Below are 12,401 nucleotides of genomic sequence, written 5' to 3' on the forward strand. Positions count from 1 at the left end.
CAGGCCACGCTCTGATGCACCGGCTCATGCTGAGACATTCTGCAGCAGGAGACGCCCCATGGGGCACCAGGATCAGGCCTTCTGGGAACGCACCCACCCCTCATTCCTTACTGCAGAAGCTGGAGCTTGGCGGGGACTGGGCCAGCTAGAATGGTTTGCATTACAGGTCCCAAGCAGGGAATCGGTACATCCCAACAGACAGGCTCCAGGCACAGAGACGATAGGCCAGGAGAGAGCCGGCCCATTGGAACTGATGTGGGCTAAATTGGACTCGGTGACCTAGAGACAAAAGACTTCATAGCCCATTGCAGCACCCAAGCCATTCGCTGTCCCAGCCTTGCCTCTCCTTGCGGTGTCTGGTCTGGCCTGGCTCTCAGAGGAACTGAGCCCCCACAGTGTCCGATGATTGCAATGGGAGCTGTGTGTGCTCAGCACGGGAGAGGCAGTACGGTCTCATGGATTGTGAGCCTGGGAAATTGTTAAACAAAAATGCCTTTTATCGGGAACACCTGTTTGTAAACTGTGACACTCTGTACCTCGGGGGAACGCCCAGAGCCCCCACCTTCATCCTTGTAAAATGATTGTGTGGCATCCCATGCGAAGTTTGTCATGTCGGGTGGCTTCGGAAGGCTCGTGATGCCCTGAGCATGGTTGTTACAGTGATGTCATAGTGAGGTTCTAGGTTATAATTTCATGTATGTCGTTATGAGGCTGAAAGTGTGTCCTCGTGGCTTAAAGCAAGCCCAGGCAAAATCTCTCCAGAAGCAGGGGCAGTTCAGTCCTCATCAGGGCATGTGTGGGACAAACCCAGACCAGCCTCAGAGGAACAAAGGGCACTGGCCTAGGTGGCAACAAAGGATCTGTTGGACTCTCGAGTGAGTCAGCCCCCTCCCCTTGGTCAGTTTGGGACTACGGTGAGGTAATGCTCACCTGACTGGGGAGTGGGGCAAAGCCAATAGGGAAGAAAGAACATGATAAAAGGGACAGACGTTTGCCAGGCTCTTCCACCTCCATCTACAGACACTACCACCAAGCAACTGACGCGCTGATCAAAGGGGAGAGCCTGGCTGAAGAGCAGCCAACCAGCCTGTGGTGAGAAGCAGCTAAGTTTGTAAGGGCACTGAAAGCGTTAAGATCAGCTTAGAACACATTTTGCTTTTATTTCATCTAAGCATATCTGACTTCTTGTGCTTTGACTTGTAATCAGTTAAGATCTATCTTTATAGTTAATAAGTCTGTTGTTTGTTCTACCTGAAGCAGTGCGTTTGGTTTGAGGTTTGTCAAGAGACTCCCCTTTGTTAAATTGATGAGCTCGTATAAGCTTGCAGCGTCCAGTGACCATGACTGGACACTGCAAGACGGAGGTTCCTAGGGTTGTGTCTGGGACCGGAGATATTGGCTAGTGTCATTCGGTTGCAAGTAGCTGGCAGCAGCTGACATGCCAGAGGCTGTGGAGAATGGCCCAGGAGTGGGGGTTCTCACAGCAGAGCTGGGTCAGGCTGGCTCCCAGTGTCAAGGATTGGGTGACCTAGCAGATCACCGTCCAGACAACACCAGGGGAATGTCGCATAGACAGTGAACCGTTTTGCAGGAAAAGGTCGGTTTGGCCAAAGCTCTCAACTCGGAACCAAGTTTTGAAATGGTCGTTCCTTTGGACCTGTTCAGAACTGGTTTCCAGTTCACAATGATTTTTCATGTCAAACATAAGTGAATGGGAGTAAAAATTGCTTTTTAAAATAGTCATAATTGAAGCAAAATGTTTCAGTTGACCCGAATTAAAAAAAATCTTTTGGGGGGGGTCAGAGGGTTGGGGAGGGGGAAGTGGTGGTGGTGGTGGTGGGGATTTTCAGTTTCCAAAATGTTTGAGATTTCATCTTTTCCTGCTGATTCATGATGGGAAAAACATTCAAACACTCGAAAATGTTAGTGGGCCGGGGAGATGTCTCCCCCAGCTCTCCCTGTGCTTAGTGCTCTGTAATCAGCCCGCTGCAGGTTTGTTCTGCACTAAATGCCTCTGCTTGTGTGAGTTGTTTTAAAACACCCAGCCCCTCTTGGCTCCCTGCACTCTAAGACCCCCCCCACACAGGCCAGCTGCAGCCAGAGAGGGGACGTAGCTCTTATGAGGTCCGGGGAACCCTTTGCTGGGATTCCCCCTTGTAAATCACTGCTCCTGGATGTCCCTTTCACCCAACCATGCCCGTGACCCCTACCCCTGCTTTCACCCCATGCACCACCACATTGGCGTGCCAACCTGCGGCTAGCCAGGCTGCTGAGCTGGGTTAGGCTGGGCTTGCTGGGGCAGGGGAGAGGCTGATTGAATTTCTGCTGTGAGTGTGACAAAGCAAACCCTGAGTTGGAGGGATCGACCCTTCCTGAATGGCAATTCATGGATCATTCCAGTCTCAGGCCCTGTCTCTCCTGCATCCCTGCCCTTGGCTGCCGTAAAGCAGCCCCTGCTGTGGTCTAGCCCTGAGCTCTCCTGTAGGATCTGCTGGGTTCTCTGGCCTCAGGGGCGTGTGCAGAAATCCTGAGCTTGTATTCGCTCCGCAGCACCCGGGAGTTGGGGCTCTTTGTGAGATCAAATTCTAGGGTCAATGTCCTCCCTGGGGTAGCTCTGTGGAGTGCAGTGGGATGGTTCTGGGGTGACAGGACCACCAGTGATATGGGGGTTACACTGCACAGAGGAGACCCTGGGATTCAGAACAGGGGTGGGGAAGGGAAACAGCCCCAGACTGGTCATCTCTGCCACAAAACTAGCTTGCTGTTCGGCTAACGAGAGGGCAGCTTGGGGGGCCCTTGGGAACGAATGCTGTGAGCCACATACCTGATGGGAGCTCAGCTCTCTGCCCGGAGGGGAGGTGCTGGTGGTCAGGACAAGAGCCTTGGCCTCGTGAGGCCTGACTTCAGTTCCTCGCACTGCCACAGATTTCCTGTGTGACCAGGGGCAAGTCGTTCGGTCTCGCTGTGCCCCATGGGGGAACAGCCCTTCCCTGCTCTCGGGGTGGGTGAGCAGCTCTGCTCCTATGGGGCTGGGGGCCAGACGAGCATCTCTCTCGAATCACTCTGCATGGCCAGGCTGCTGTGTGAGCGAGGAGCAGGCCACACCGGGGCCAGGCCGCACCAGGGCAGGTGCCCTCCCTTCCCAGGAGGAAGCTGTGCACATAAAAGTGCCTGGGGTTTTATGGGACATCCCTGAGGAACGGTGTGAGACGCTGGATGCATCCCGGGCTCTGAGAACTCTCCTCTGGTGGTTCATGGCTCTCTGCTTTCTCTTGTTTCAGAGCTCCTACCCCATCTGGGAAGATTTCAACTCCAAGGCAACTAAGCTGCACTCCCAGCTCAGGTGAGTCATCCCAGGATCTGCACCAGGGTGGTTTGAATGCAGCTGGGAAGGACTGTGCTGACCCACAGAGCTGACTGAAGGAGGCAGTGCAGAGCAGCTCCACTCTCCAGCCAGGACAGGGCCAGCTGCTAGGGAATTCGGGTGACAAACATAAGAGAACTGGCAAAGCCTCCCTGGGCATTGCAGAGTCGAGCTCCAGCCCCAGCGCAGGGGCTGGCCGCGGCTCTGCAGCCCAACACACCAGGCAGCAGGAGGGTCCAGGCACTTGTCATTCCAACCCCCCATGTGCTGGGCGTGCGACACAGAGACTGAACTAGTGACTTGCAAAGGCGAGAGCTCCAAGAGCTTCACAAGCACTGCCAGTCTCAATAGCCTCCCGGGACAGATGGTGAAACAGAGGCACAGAGAAAATAAGGGAGCTGACCGAGGATACAGAGCAAGGCAGTGGAAGGCACACGCTTAGAAGCCAAGGATTTCCCCCTCTAGGCCCCTGAGCTGTACTGTGGCCGTCCAGCCCCTGGCTGACTGCCGGCCCAGCGCCATGTGCTGTTCCTAGAGGCAGCTGCATGCAGGACCCGATGGAAGCCCTGGGGCAGAGTGGCTGGGGTGGGGCCATGGCATACACTGCTCTGGTGACTGGGCTGCTCCAGGTTGCCCAGGCAGGGCTACTAGTAGTCAGAGTGGCTCCGTGCCCTGTCTGTTACATCAGCGACCGGCTGGGCCCTCGACCAGCCCAGCATCGAGGGCACGAGGGTGGCTTAAAGCATCGTTTCCCTGCTGCCCCGGGCTGTGCCCTCCTGCACTGCCCTCCCGGCCAGCTCTCACAGTGCCCAGTTACCCAGAACCGTTACCCAGAGCTGCCCGGTCCTTTGGGTGCTCTCTGAACACCTGCTTACCTTGGTTTCAGGGTGCCTGGCTCCTCTGATCTCCCTCGAGCCCCAGCCCCCTCCCCTGGGTGCACTTTGTTCCATACAAAGGGCGCATTTAGCTCATCGTCTCTAATTTCCAGTCATGCCTCCCTCAGCGCCCCACTAATAGCCCCAGGCTATTAGCCCCATGGCCGTGGTTCCCGGCCCCCCTTCCACGTAAAGGGGCGTTCGATATTCCTGGCTGTTTGGGCTTTGCCTGGCCTCCTCCTCTGCCTGCTTTGTGCGCCTGCCTGCTCTGCTCAGGACGCTCTGACTCGTCCTCTGCGCTCTGCGGCACCTCTCAGTGCTCACTCTCCACAGCGTGGCTCTCTCCCAGGGGTTTTCGAGTGGCTGATGGTGGGGGACCACTACCCCCGGGGCTGAGTCCCCAGACCTGGCTGATTCCCCACCCCAGCATGCTGAGGTGAGGCTCTCAGGCACTGGTAACGGGGAAGCAGTGCGGGCAGACAGGGGCCTTTGCTCTCTGTGTTTGGCTCCTCTCGGGCCATGGTGCTAGCTGCGAGGGTGCCGTGATGCCTGCGTGTGGGGCACAGGAGCATGTGCTTGGGGCAGGGGTGTGTGTTGTGTTTCACGCTGAGGTGGGAGGTTTCCTGTTAGGCCTTGGATCTGCCAGTCTTGCTGCTCCAGGACACACCTCTGGGGCCAGGCCTGGTTGGCTCCTGCGGGTCCTGCCACAGTCACGCAGCGCACCCCAGTTTGCAGACACGGGCAGCAGCGCGGCTTGCTGGGCTGGGCCTCAGGAGCCCTTGAGCAAATCCCTAAAACCAGCTCCTCCAAGGGTTCCTTGAATCCCCAGGGGATTGGGTGCTAAATACTTTTGAGGCTTTGGGCCGTAGGGACTGATTTTCAGATGTGCTGATCTCCCCAGTGTCAGCTGAAGTCAATAGTAGCTCAGCCCATCTGAAACTGAGGCCATAGGCCGCTCAGTGCCTCAGTTTCCCCATCTGTGACTTAGGGGTAGTAATGCTGCTTACCCAACTTTGTGACGCGCTTTGAGATCTGCCAATGGACAGGGCCATGGAAGGCCTTATTTATTACCATCAGGCCTTGTCACCTTGTTTTCCACTCTGCTTCCGATGTCTGATAGAAAAATCCCCTCCCCTGTCCGCCCTCAGGAAGTGCTACTCTTCGAAATGGAGTTAAAGGAGCAGTCACAGCCTAGACAGTTTGTTACAAACTCAGGAAATTCTGTCCTCAACCAATGTAAGAGCCAGAGCAGCTTCAGGTCTCTGCCCTCCTCTCTAGCAGAGAAGATCTTCCCCCCACCCCCAACCTCTCCAGGCAAGTGGAGCCTTTTTTTCCTGATCACTTACTGGCCCAAAAGTTGATTCCTTTGGAGCGCTATCCTGAATCAGCGACGCCAACCGCAGTGCTGGCCGGTGTCGGTGCCAACTCCCTCCCTCACAGCAGCTTGCCTGTGTCTCTGACCAGCTGTAACCCGGCTGGGTGTTGCCTGTGAGGTAGCATCTAGTCCCCCGTCCTCTCAGCTTGAGCTGCTCAGCAGAGTCCCGGGTGCAAGGCCAGGAGGGGCTTTGCCATGAGGCTGGCTGTGTGGGGGCTGAAGCCCGGGATTGGAGCAGCCAGCGCAGGCTGCTGACGTTGTAGGGTTCCAGCCTCGGTGGGGTGTCGGTGATGAGGCAGCAGAGGGTGCCAACCAGCGGCGATCTGGGGGATCTGTGAGGCTGTAGCGTCAGCTGGGGAGTCAGACGTCGCTGGCGTGCTATGGGCACCGCCAGCGCTTGATGCAGGCAGCTTGGGAAGCGGTCGGGAGCTCCCCCTTTTCTGGTTAGCTGCACCGATGTAGCAACTCTAGTGTAGACTAGCCCTTTGTCTTACAAATCAGGAAGGCTGCTGGGGATTCAGCCTCCTGTGTCTCCCTGGGGTGCTGGAGCCATGTTAATTCCCTGTCGCTGGAGGTCAGGAACGGGATACCCTCGCTGGTTCAGCTTGAGGGCTCTGTTTACTGCTAATAGGGTAAATTGAGGGTAAAGCCCCATTCCTGTGTCTAAGAATGACCGGTTTGTCACCTTTACCGAGGCTAGGCCTGCTGATCTTAAACATGTTTTATATCGCATCATACAGAGGGAATCCATAACTTCAGGTATAACATAACACATGCATGTTACAGTGATATTAGTAACCAATGCATTGTTGCTTTCATAGGTTATCTCACAAGGCGTATTTGTTCAGATATTACTGCAGTTGTGCGTAGGATGTGATACAGGGGTGCCTAGGGTCACAGCCATTCTCTTGACAAGCAACCTGTGGAACTCACTGCTGCATCAGAACATTGAGCCAAAGGTTGGGGCTGCATAACAGCATGGCTGTTAGCAAAGGTAATCTGCTGTGCTGGCTAGGGCAGGGATGAGCTAATCTTGCGCTTCAGAGCAAAGGACGATCACAGCAGGAGTCAGAAGGCATTTCCCCTTTGTACAATACTGGACAACTTGTTAAGGGATGTTATTTATGTTCCTTGAAGCATCAGATAATAGCCACTCCTGGAGACAGGATACGGTGGGGTGGCCCGTTGTGATTTGAGTGTGTGGGCATTCCTGTGGTAGGGAACAGTAGAAGGTGCACTGCATAGTCCTTCGGACTCCCAGCTGACTTACGATCCATCTCTTTCTGCCTCAGGACTACGGTGCCTGGCAGCAGTAGCCTCCTGGATTGCCTTCCAGAAAGTGGCAGACATGGCCACCAACACACGAGGTAGGACTATGGCTCAAAACCCCCTGCAGACAGCACATTCAAACCAGCAGGACGACACGCCCGTAGCAGACTCCCTGCCCAGAGATTGCTTTCACGGGGCTTTTCGAGTGTGTGTGTGGGGCGGTGGGGAGAACCTGTCCATGGAAGACCGGTCATGAAGCTGGTCCGTCACCCAGCGTGAAGCGTGGACCTCAGCGGACAGAGCTCTGAGGCTACTGGGGAGTGAAAGGGAGCCCAGACAGAGCGACTTTGTCCCTCAGTAGGGAGGAAGAAGAGAGAAGATCAGATGGGAAGGATGGGCGAAGTGCAGAGAGGCAGTGGATGGACAGATGAGGGGAGAATGGGATTGGGGATTGCAATAAACAGGAGGATGGGAGAGGAAGGAGAGACCAAGGCAGGCTGAAAGAAGAGCAGTCAGAGGTAGGGGTTGGGTCTGAGGTTCCACGGGGCTCCTCTGCCCAAGGCACTGAACCTCGCCCTTGTGAGCTCTGTCGATGCTGGCGCACTGCATGGCATGCACGCAGCACTGTCTGTGCTCCGAAAGTCTGACATGCCCGGGGCATCCTGTGAACCCAGCCTGGATTCTCTCTGGTACACCTCTTGCTCAGGAAGCTGGCTGGGCTTCCCTGGACGTACTGTTTGATGCTACAGACCCACGGTCTCTAGCAGCGGTGCTCCTTTCAGAGAGCTGAGAGAAAACTTTGGACATTTTCCCCAAAGGAAGTAGGGCCTGATTTTCAGGTGTGCTGAACACCCACATCTACAGCCGAACCCACGGGAGCTGCAGCTGCTCAGCATCTCTAAAGCTCAGGCCCTTGACTGCATAGACCAAGTCTCAGTCACATGTTCTGTGAAGGTGCTGGGAGGTTTTGTTCCATCCAATGAGCAATTTCAGTGTTTGCAGCACTGGTTTGGGGACCCGTTGCTGACATCAGCCTTCAGCAGTGAGTCAATTTCCTAGTGTAGACAAGGCTTGAATTCCTCAGATTTTGGGTAAAGACCAGCTACTGGGCAGTGGGTTGTTGCTGGTCGCTCGGAATGATCACTTAGAACAATGTCATAGTACAATACAATGCAGTGAAGGGGGTGAGTGGACAAGCTGTGCCTGGCGTGTGCTGTATCGGGCGCGGGCTATAGGTGAGTCTCTTTCTCTGTGTTGCTCTAGTCGCACACCTAGAGGCAGCACCTGAGGACGAGCGTGAACTTCAAAACACCTGCTCCGTCATTTTATGCCTAATGGCTGTTGAAGGGAGCGGTGGGAGGAGCAGCCGCATTAGGCCATGCACAGGATTCCCCACCTGTGTGTGCGAGAGCAGCGCTGTACGCACAGAGCAGGAGAGCCAGGACTCCTGAGTTCTCTCCTGAGGATGTGCTGCCTGGCTTCAGGACTGAGCGTCTCTGCAACTCACTTTCCCCATCTGTAAACGGGGCAACGGTGCCGCCTGCAACGTGAGTTTGTTCGTGTTTGCCAGGTGCTTTGGGCTCCCGGGCAGAGCGGCTGGGCTGGGCAGAGCGATGGCAGTGGGATTGCCCGGTGATGAGGGCAGCGGGGGCTGGCGGGGCAGTGCCCTACTGCTGATCAGATGTTTGCAGCATCCCGTTCTCCTGCCTCTCTCACCTGAGCAGCCACTTCAACATTAAGAAGCAAAGAGTGGAAGCCGGTGTCAGGATCTCGCTGGGCAGGGGGGTTCGCCAGCCCCCTGGAGCTACTGACCCACTCCCAGGAGCCTGGCTGGAACTGGGCTCAGCTTGACTTGACCCCACTGGCTCCACTCGCGAAGCTCCTTCACTTTAGAGGCCCTCTGGCCTCTCTGCAGTGCTAACGAGAGTTGGGCTGCACCACACTACAGATGTTTGTGTTGTCATGTCCCCCCACCGCCCGCCTCACCGCCTCCTTCCCCCTCCCTGGACTGCAGTCAAGGTGCAGGACCCTGGCGAAGGGGCAGGAAGTGAAGCCGTGCACAGATGTCAGTGTGATTACTGGAGATTGGGGCACAGGAAATAGAAAAGCCAGCAAAGCAAGGCTGGGATTTAGAAAGGAGGTCAGGTGCCACTGAGGACTGAGGGGAGGGCTCAGGCCAAGGCTGCTGGCTCCAGCAGCTCCTAGCTGGGCCCTGAGGTTTGGGTGGAGTCATAGAGATGGGGACAACCCAAAACACAGAGACTTGTTCTTCACAGAGCTTGTGTTGTTCCGAGTTATCCCAGGGTTGCTCTCCCGGACAGCCTGGGTGCATGAGCTGCTTGGCGCCTGATCCATGGGCTGATTTGGTTTTCGACCAGGAGGGGAGAGGCCAGTGGCATGAGGACATCACTAATCTCCTGTGACATCCCTGTGTGTTTACCTCCTACGCATCCTCACACCCACTGGCCTCCTGCTCACTGTATCTCTGCCCCGTGATCAGGAGCGCTGCCAGCTTGTGGCGCCCTAGGCGGTGGAAGGTCCGCCCCCGAAATACGCTGACGACCGGGGCGGCTGCCACCCCCAAATGTTAGCGCCCTAGGCAACTGGCTAGGTTGCCTATGAGTTGCGCCGGCCCTGCCAGTGATAACATTGAGGGGTAGTCAAATGCAAACTGTGAGGGAGCAGCTGTGGGGAGGGGCACCCTTCGAGTGAATGCACTTCCTGACACACCTATCTGGGTGTGCCAGGGGTGGGCCTGGCAGAGTGTATTATGGGTGATTATTGCATAGGCAAATGAGATCCATATTTTCTTCCCCCAGGGGGGAAACTAGGTGACTACGTGCTGGCCTCTCCAGATCTGATTGGATTTGATCTGCGTCCGACGGCGCCTGGCCCTGTGACAGCGGCTACCCTCAGTGTAGCCAGCAAACCCAGACTGAAGAGAGAGAATATAATTGGGGCTTAACCTACAATGCGCCCAGTACTCTGACCCGGTCAGGCGCTGCGGTTTGGGGTGGGCTGAGGAGAACCGGACGGGACTAAGACCCAGGACACGGTGTGCCGAGGGCTGGGATTGTCAGACCAGTTAAAAACCCTCGTTGGTAACCAGTCTGCGAACCCAAGCTGTCTCGCCTCCTTGGGGCCAGGGCCTGGTCTCTCAAGCAGGGCTGGGGTCCGTGGCTGAGGCGTAGCTCTGGACTGGGTCACCAGGGCTACAGTGCAGTTCCATGCGGTGGGGCTGTCTCCCTGGCCCAGCCGAAGGGAAGCAGTGTGGACCGTGACTGCGTGGGGCAGCTGCTCCTCCCAGAGCGCCAGACTCGGCTGGGCAGGGCTGACGGGCGGCATGGCCAGGCTGTGCTGGCAGCTGGGGCCAATAGTGTGTTTTTCCCCATAGTTTGTTAGGTTTGCTCCCAAACATGGTGGGACCCTCGGGTGGGCTCTCGGAGCACAGACGCTTCCCTGCAGGGCATGGAAGAGCTGCAATGGCAGACAGGGCTGGAGGGGACAGGGCAGATTGCTTTCTGGGGATGGCGTGGTTCTGACACATTCGGACCACACAAGACACTGCTAATGCCAGCTGCGGGGCGCTGTGCCTTGGCTGGATTCAGGCTACACCAGGGCTGAATCTGACCCCTGTCTTCTCAACTAAGGCACAGAGGTGGCACTTGGAGCTGGGGTTTGCTCTGCCATGGAGCTCCGCAGTGGCGGCAGGGCTGGGTTTGGCCCATTGTGTTGTCTGGCTGTCACTGATCAGTATGCCATCTGGCTCCCTGGGGTCTCTTCTAAGAGGACAAGAAAATCCAGGCCAAGTTCACTTGTGAGAATCAGCTGTGAAAGCAGTTCACGAGTCAATTCATGCATGTGTCACTATGTCACTGGAAAAAGAGCCGGAAATGGGTTCAGACCTCCACGTGGAATGAAGTCTGGGTATTACTACAAAGAGGAGAACCTGAATATTGATGCTCGGCTGGAGTGGGCTGTGGGGTAGCCTTTGAGAGGCGAAGACCATGAACTAGATCACTGGGCCGACATGTAATGGACTCTGCCTTTGCCCGATCCTCTGCAGTGACAGAGGGCGTGAGCAGAAAAGCAAAAGTCTCTCTGAGGCCAGAAGCTGGGAGTCATCAGCCTGGGGAGCAAAGTCTCTCAGCACCAGTGTGTGAGTTAGGGATGAAGGAGACACATTCCCCTGCACTATAACCAGTTATCGCACACGCCACATGCTAGCGCTGCCCACCTCCCCTTCTTTCCTCTAAAGAAAGCAGCGTTTCTTCTGTTGGGCCCCCATCTTCTCTCAGTGAACAGCTAGTGAAACGTGCCAGCACGGGAGCCTGCACTAGCCCATGGCAGAGTGAGCTCCCCACGCTGGCCCTGCGAGAGCTGAATTGGGCCAGTTGGCTGCAATCTGGGCAAATCAGGCCTGGAGGAAAGCCCTGATTAGGGGAGCTCACCTATGGGGAGCAGGCAGGGCTTGTATAAAGACAGGATCAAGGGGCTGAGGCACATGACTTAGGAGGAGAGACTGAGGAAACTAGGCTTGTTTAGTCTGCAGAAGAGAAGGGTGGGGGGGATTTGCTAGCTGCTTTCAGCTACCTGAAAGGAGGTTCCAAAGAGGATGGATCTAGACTGTTCTCAGTGGTGGCAGATGACAGAACAAGGAATAATGGTCTCAAGTTGCGGTGCGGGAGGGAAAAACTTTTTCACTAGGAGGGTGGTGAAGCCCTGGAATGGGTTCCCTAGGGAGGTGGTGGAATCTCCTCCTTAGAGGTTTTTAAGGTCAGGCTTGACAAAGCCCTGGCTGGGATGATTTAGTTGGGATTGGTCCTGCTTTGAGCAGGGGGTTGGACTAGATACCTCCTGAGGTCCCTTCCAACCCTGATATTCTATCTTCTTCTAGGAGAGTGGAAGCAGAAGGGGCTGCAGTCACTCCTGGGGGAAGGGAGGTGAGTCGGAGGCTATAGAAATGAGGCCACGGTTACTCTGGGGAGAAGGGAGGTGAAGGCCAGAAGGTGAGGAAACGGATCATGGAAAGGCAGCAGGGTTAAGGCACCTGGCAGCTCCGATCAGGCCGTTAGAAGTCCGGTTGGCGGCGCAGGGAGGCTCCCTACCTACCTCCGCATGGCTCCCAGGAAGCTGCCTGCATCTCCCTCTGGCTCCTAGATGGAGGGACAGCCACCGCCGGGGCTGTGTGCGCTGCCCCTGACCCCAGCACCAGCTCAGCTGCTCTCATTGGCTGGGAACCGTGTTCAGTGGGAGCTGACGGGCCGGTGCCTGCAGGCACGGGCAGTACAGAGAGCCATGTGGTCACGCCTCTGCTTAGGAGCTGGAGAAAGATATCGACAGCTTCCCGGGAGCCGCCTGAGGTAAGCACTACCTGGAGCCCAAACCCCACACCCCATCCTGCACCCCAACGCGGCCCCACTCCAGAACCTATGCCCCCAGCCAGATCCCTCACTTCCCCCCCTCGGATCCCAATCCCCTGCCCCAGCCTGGAGCCCCCCTTGCACCCCAAACCCTG

At 56.3% G+C, this 12,401-nt stretch overlaps 1 protein-coding gene across 1 annotated transcript in view; it reads left to right on the top strand.

The window, feature by feature from the left end:
• Window positions 1-12,401, top strand: part of MTSS2 (MTSS I-BAR domain containing 2) — an 85,966-nt gene that overhangs the window by 19,883 nt on the left and 53,682 nt on the right. Inside the window, 3 exon segments of the mRNA XM_030581874.1 lie at window positions 3,282-3,343; window positions 6,907-6,916; window positions 6,918-6,981. Of these exon segments, the coding sequence (XP_030437734.1) occupies window positions 3,282-3,343; window positions 6,907-6,916; window positions 6,918-6,981 (136 nt within the window).

Source organism: Gopherus evgoodei, chromosome 12, assembly GCF_007399415.2.
Source record: "Gopherus evgoodei ecotype Sinaloan lineage chromosome 12, rGopEvg1_v1.p, whole genome shotgun sequence".
NCBI classification, from domain to species: domain Eukaryota; kingdom Metazoa; phylum Chordata; order Testudines; family Testudinidae; genus Gopherus; species Gopherus evgoodei.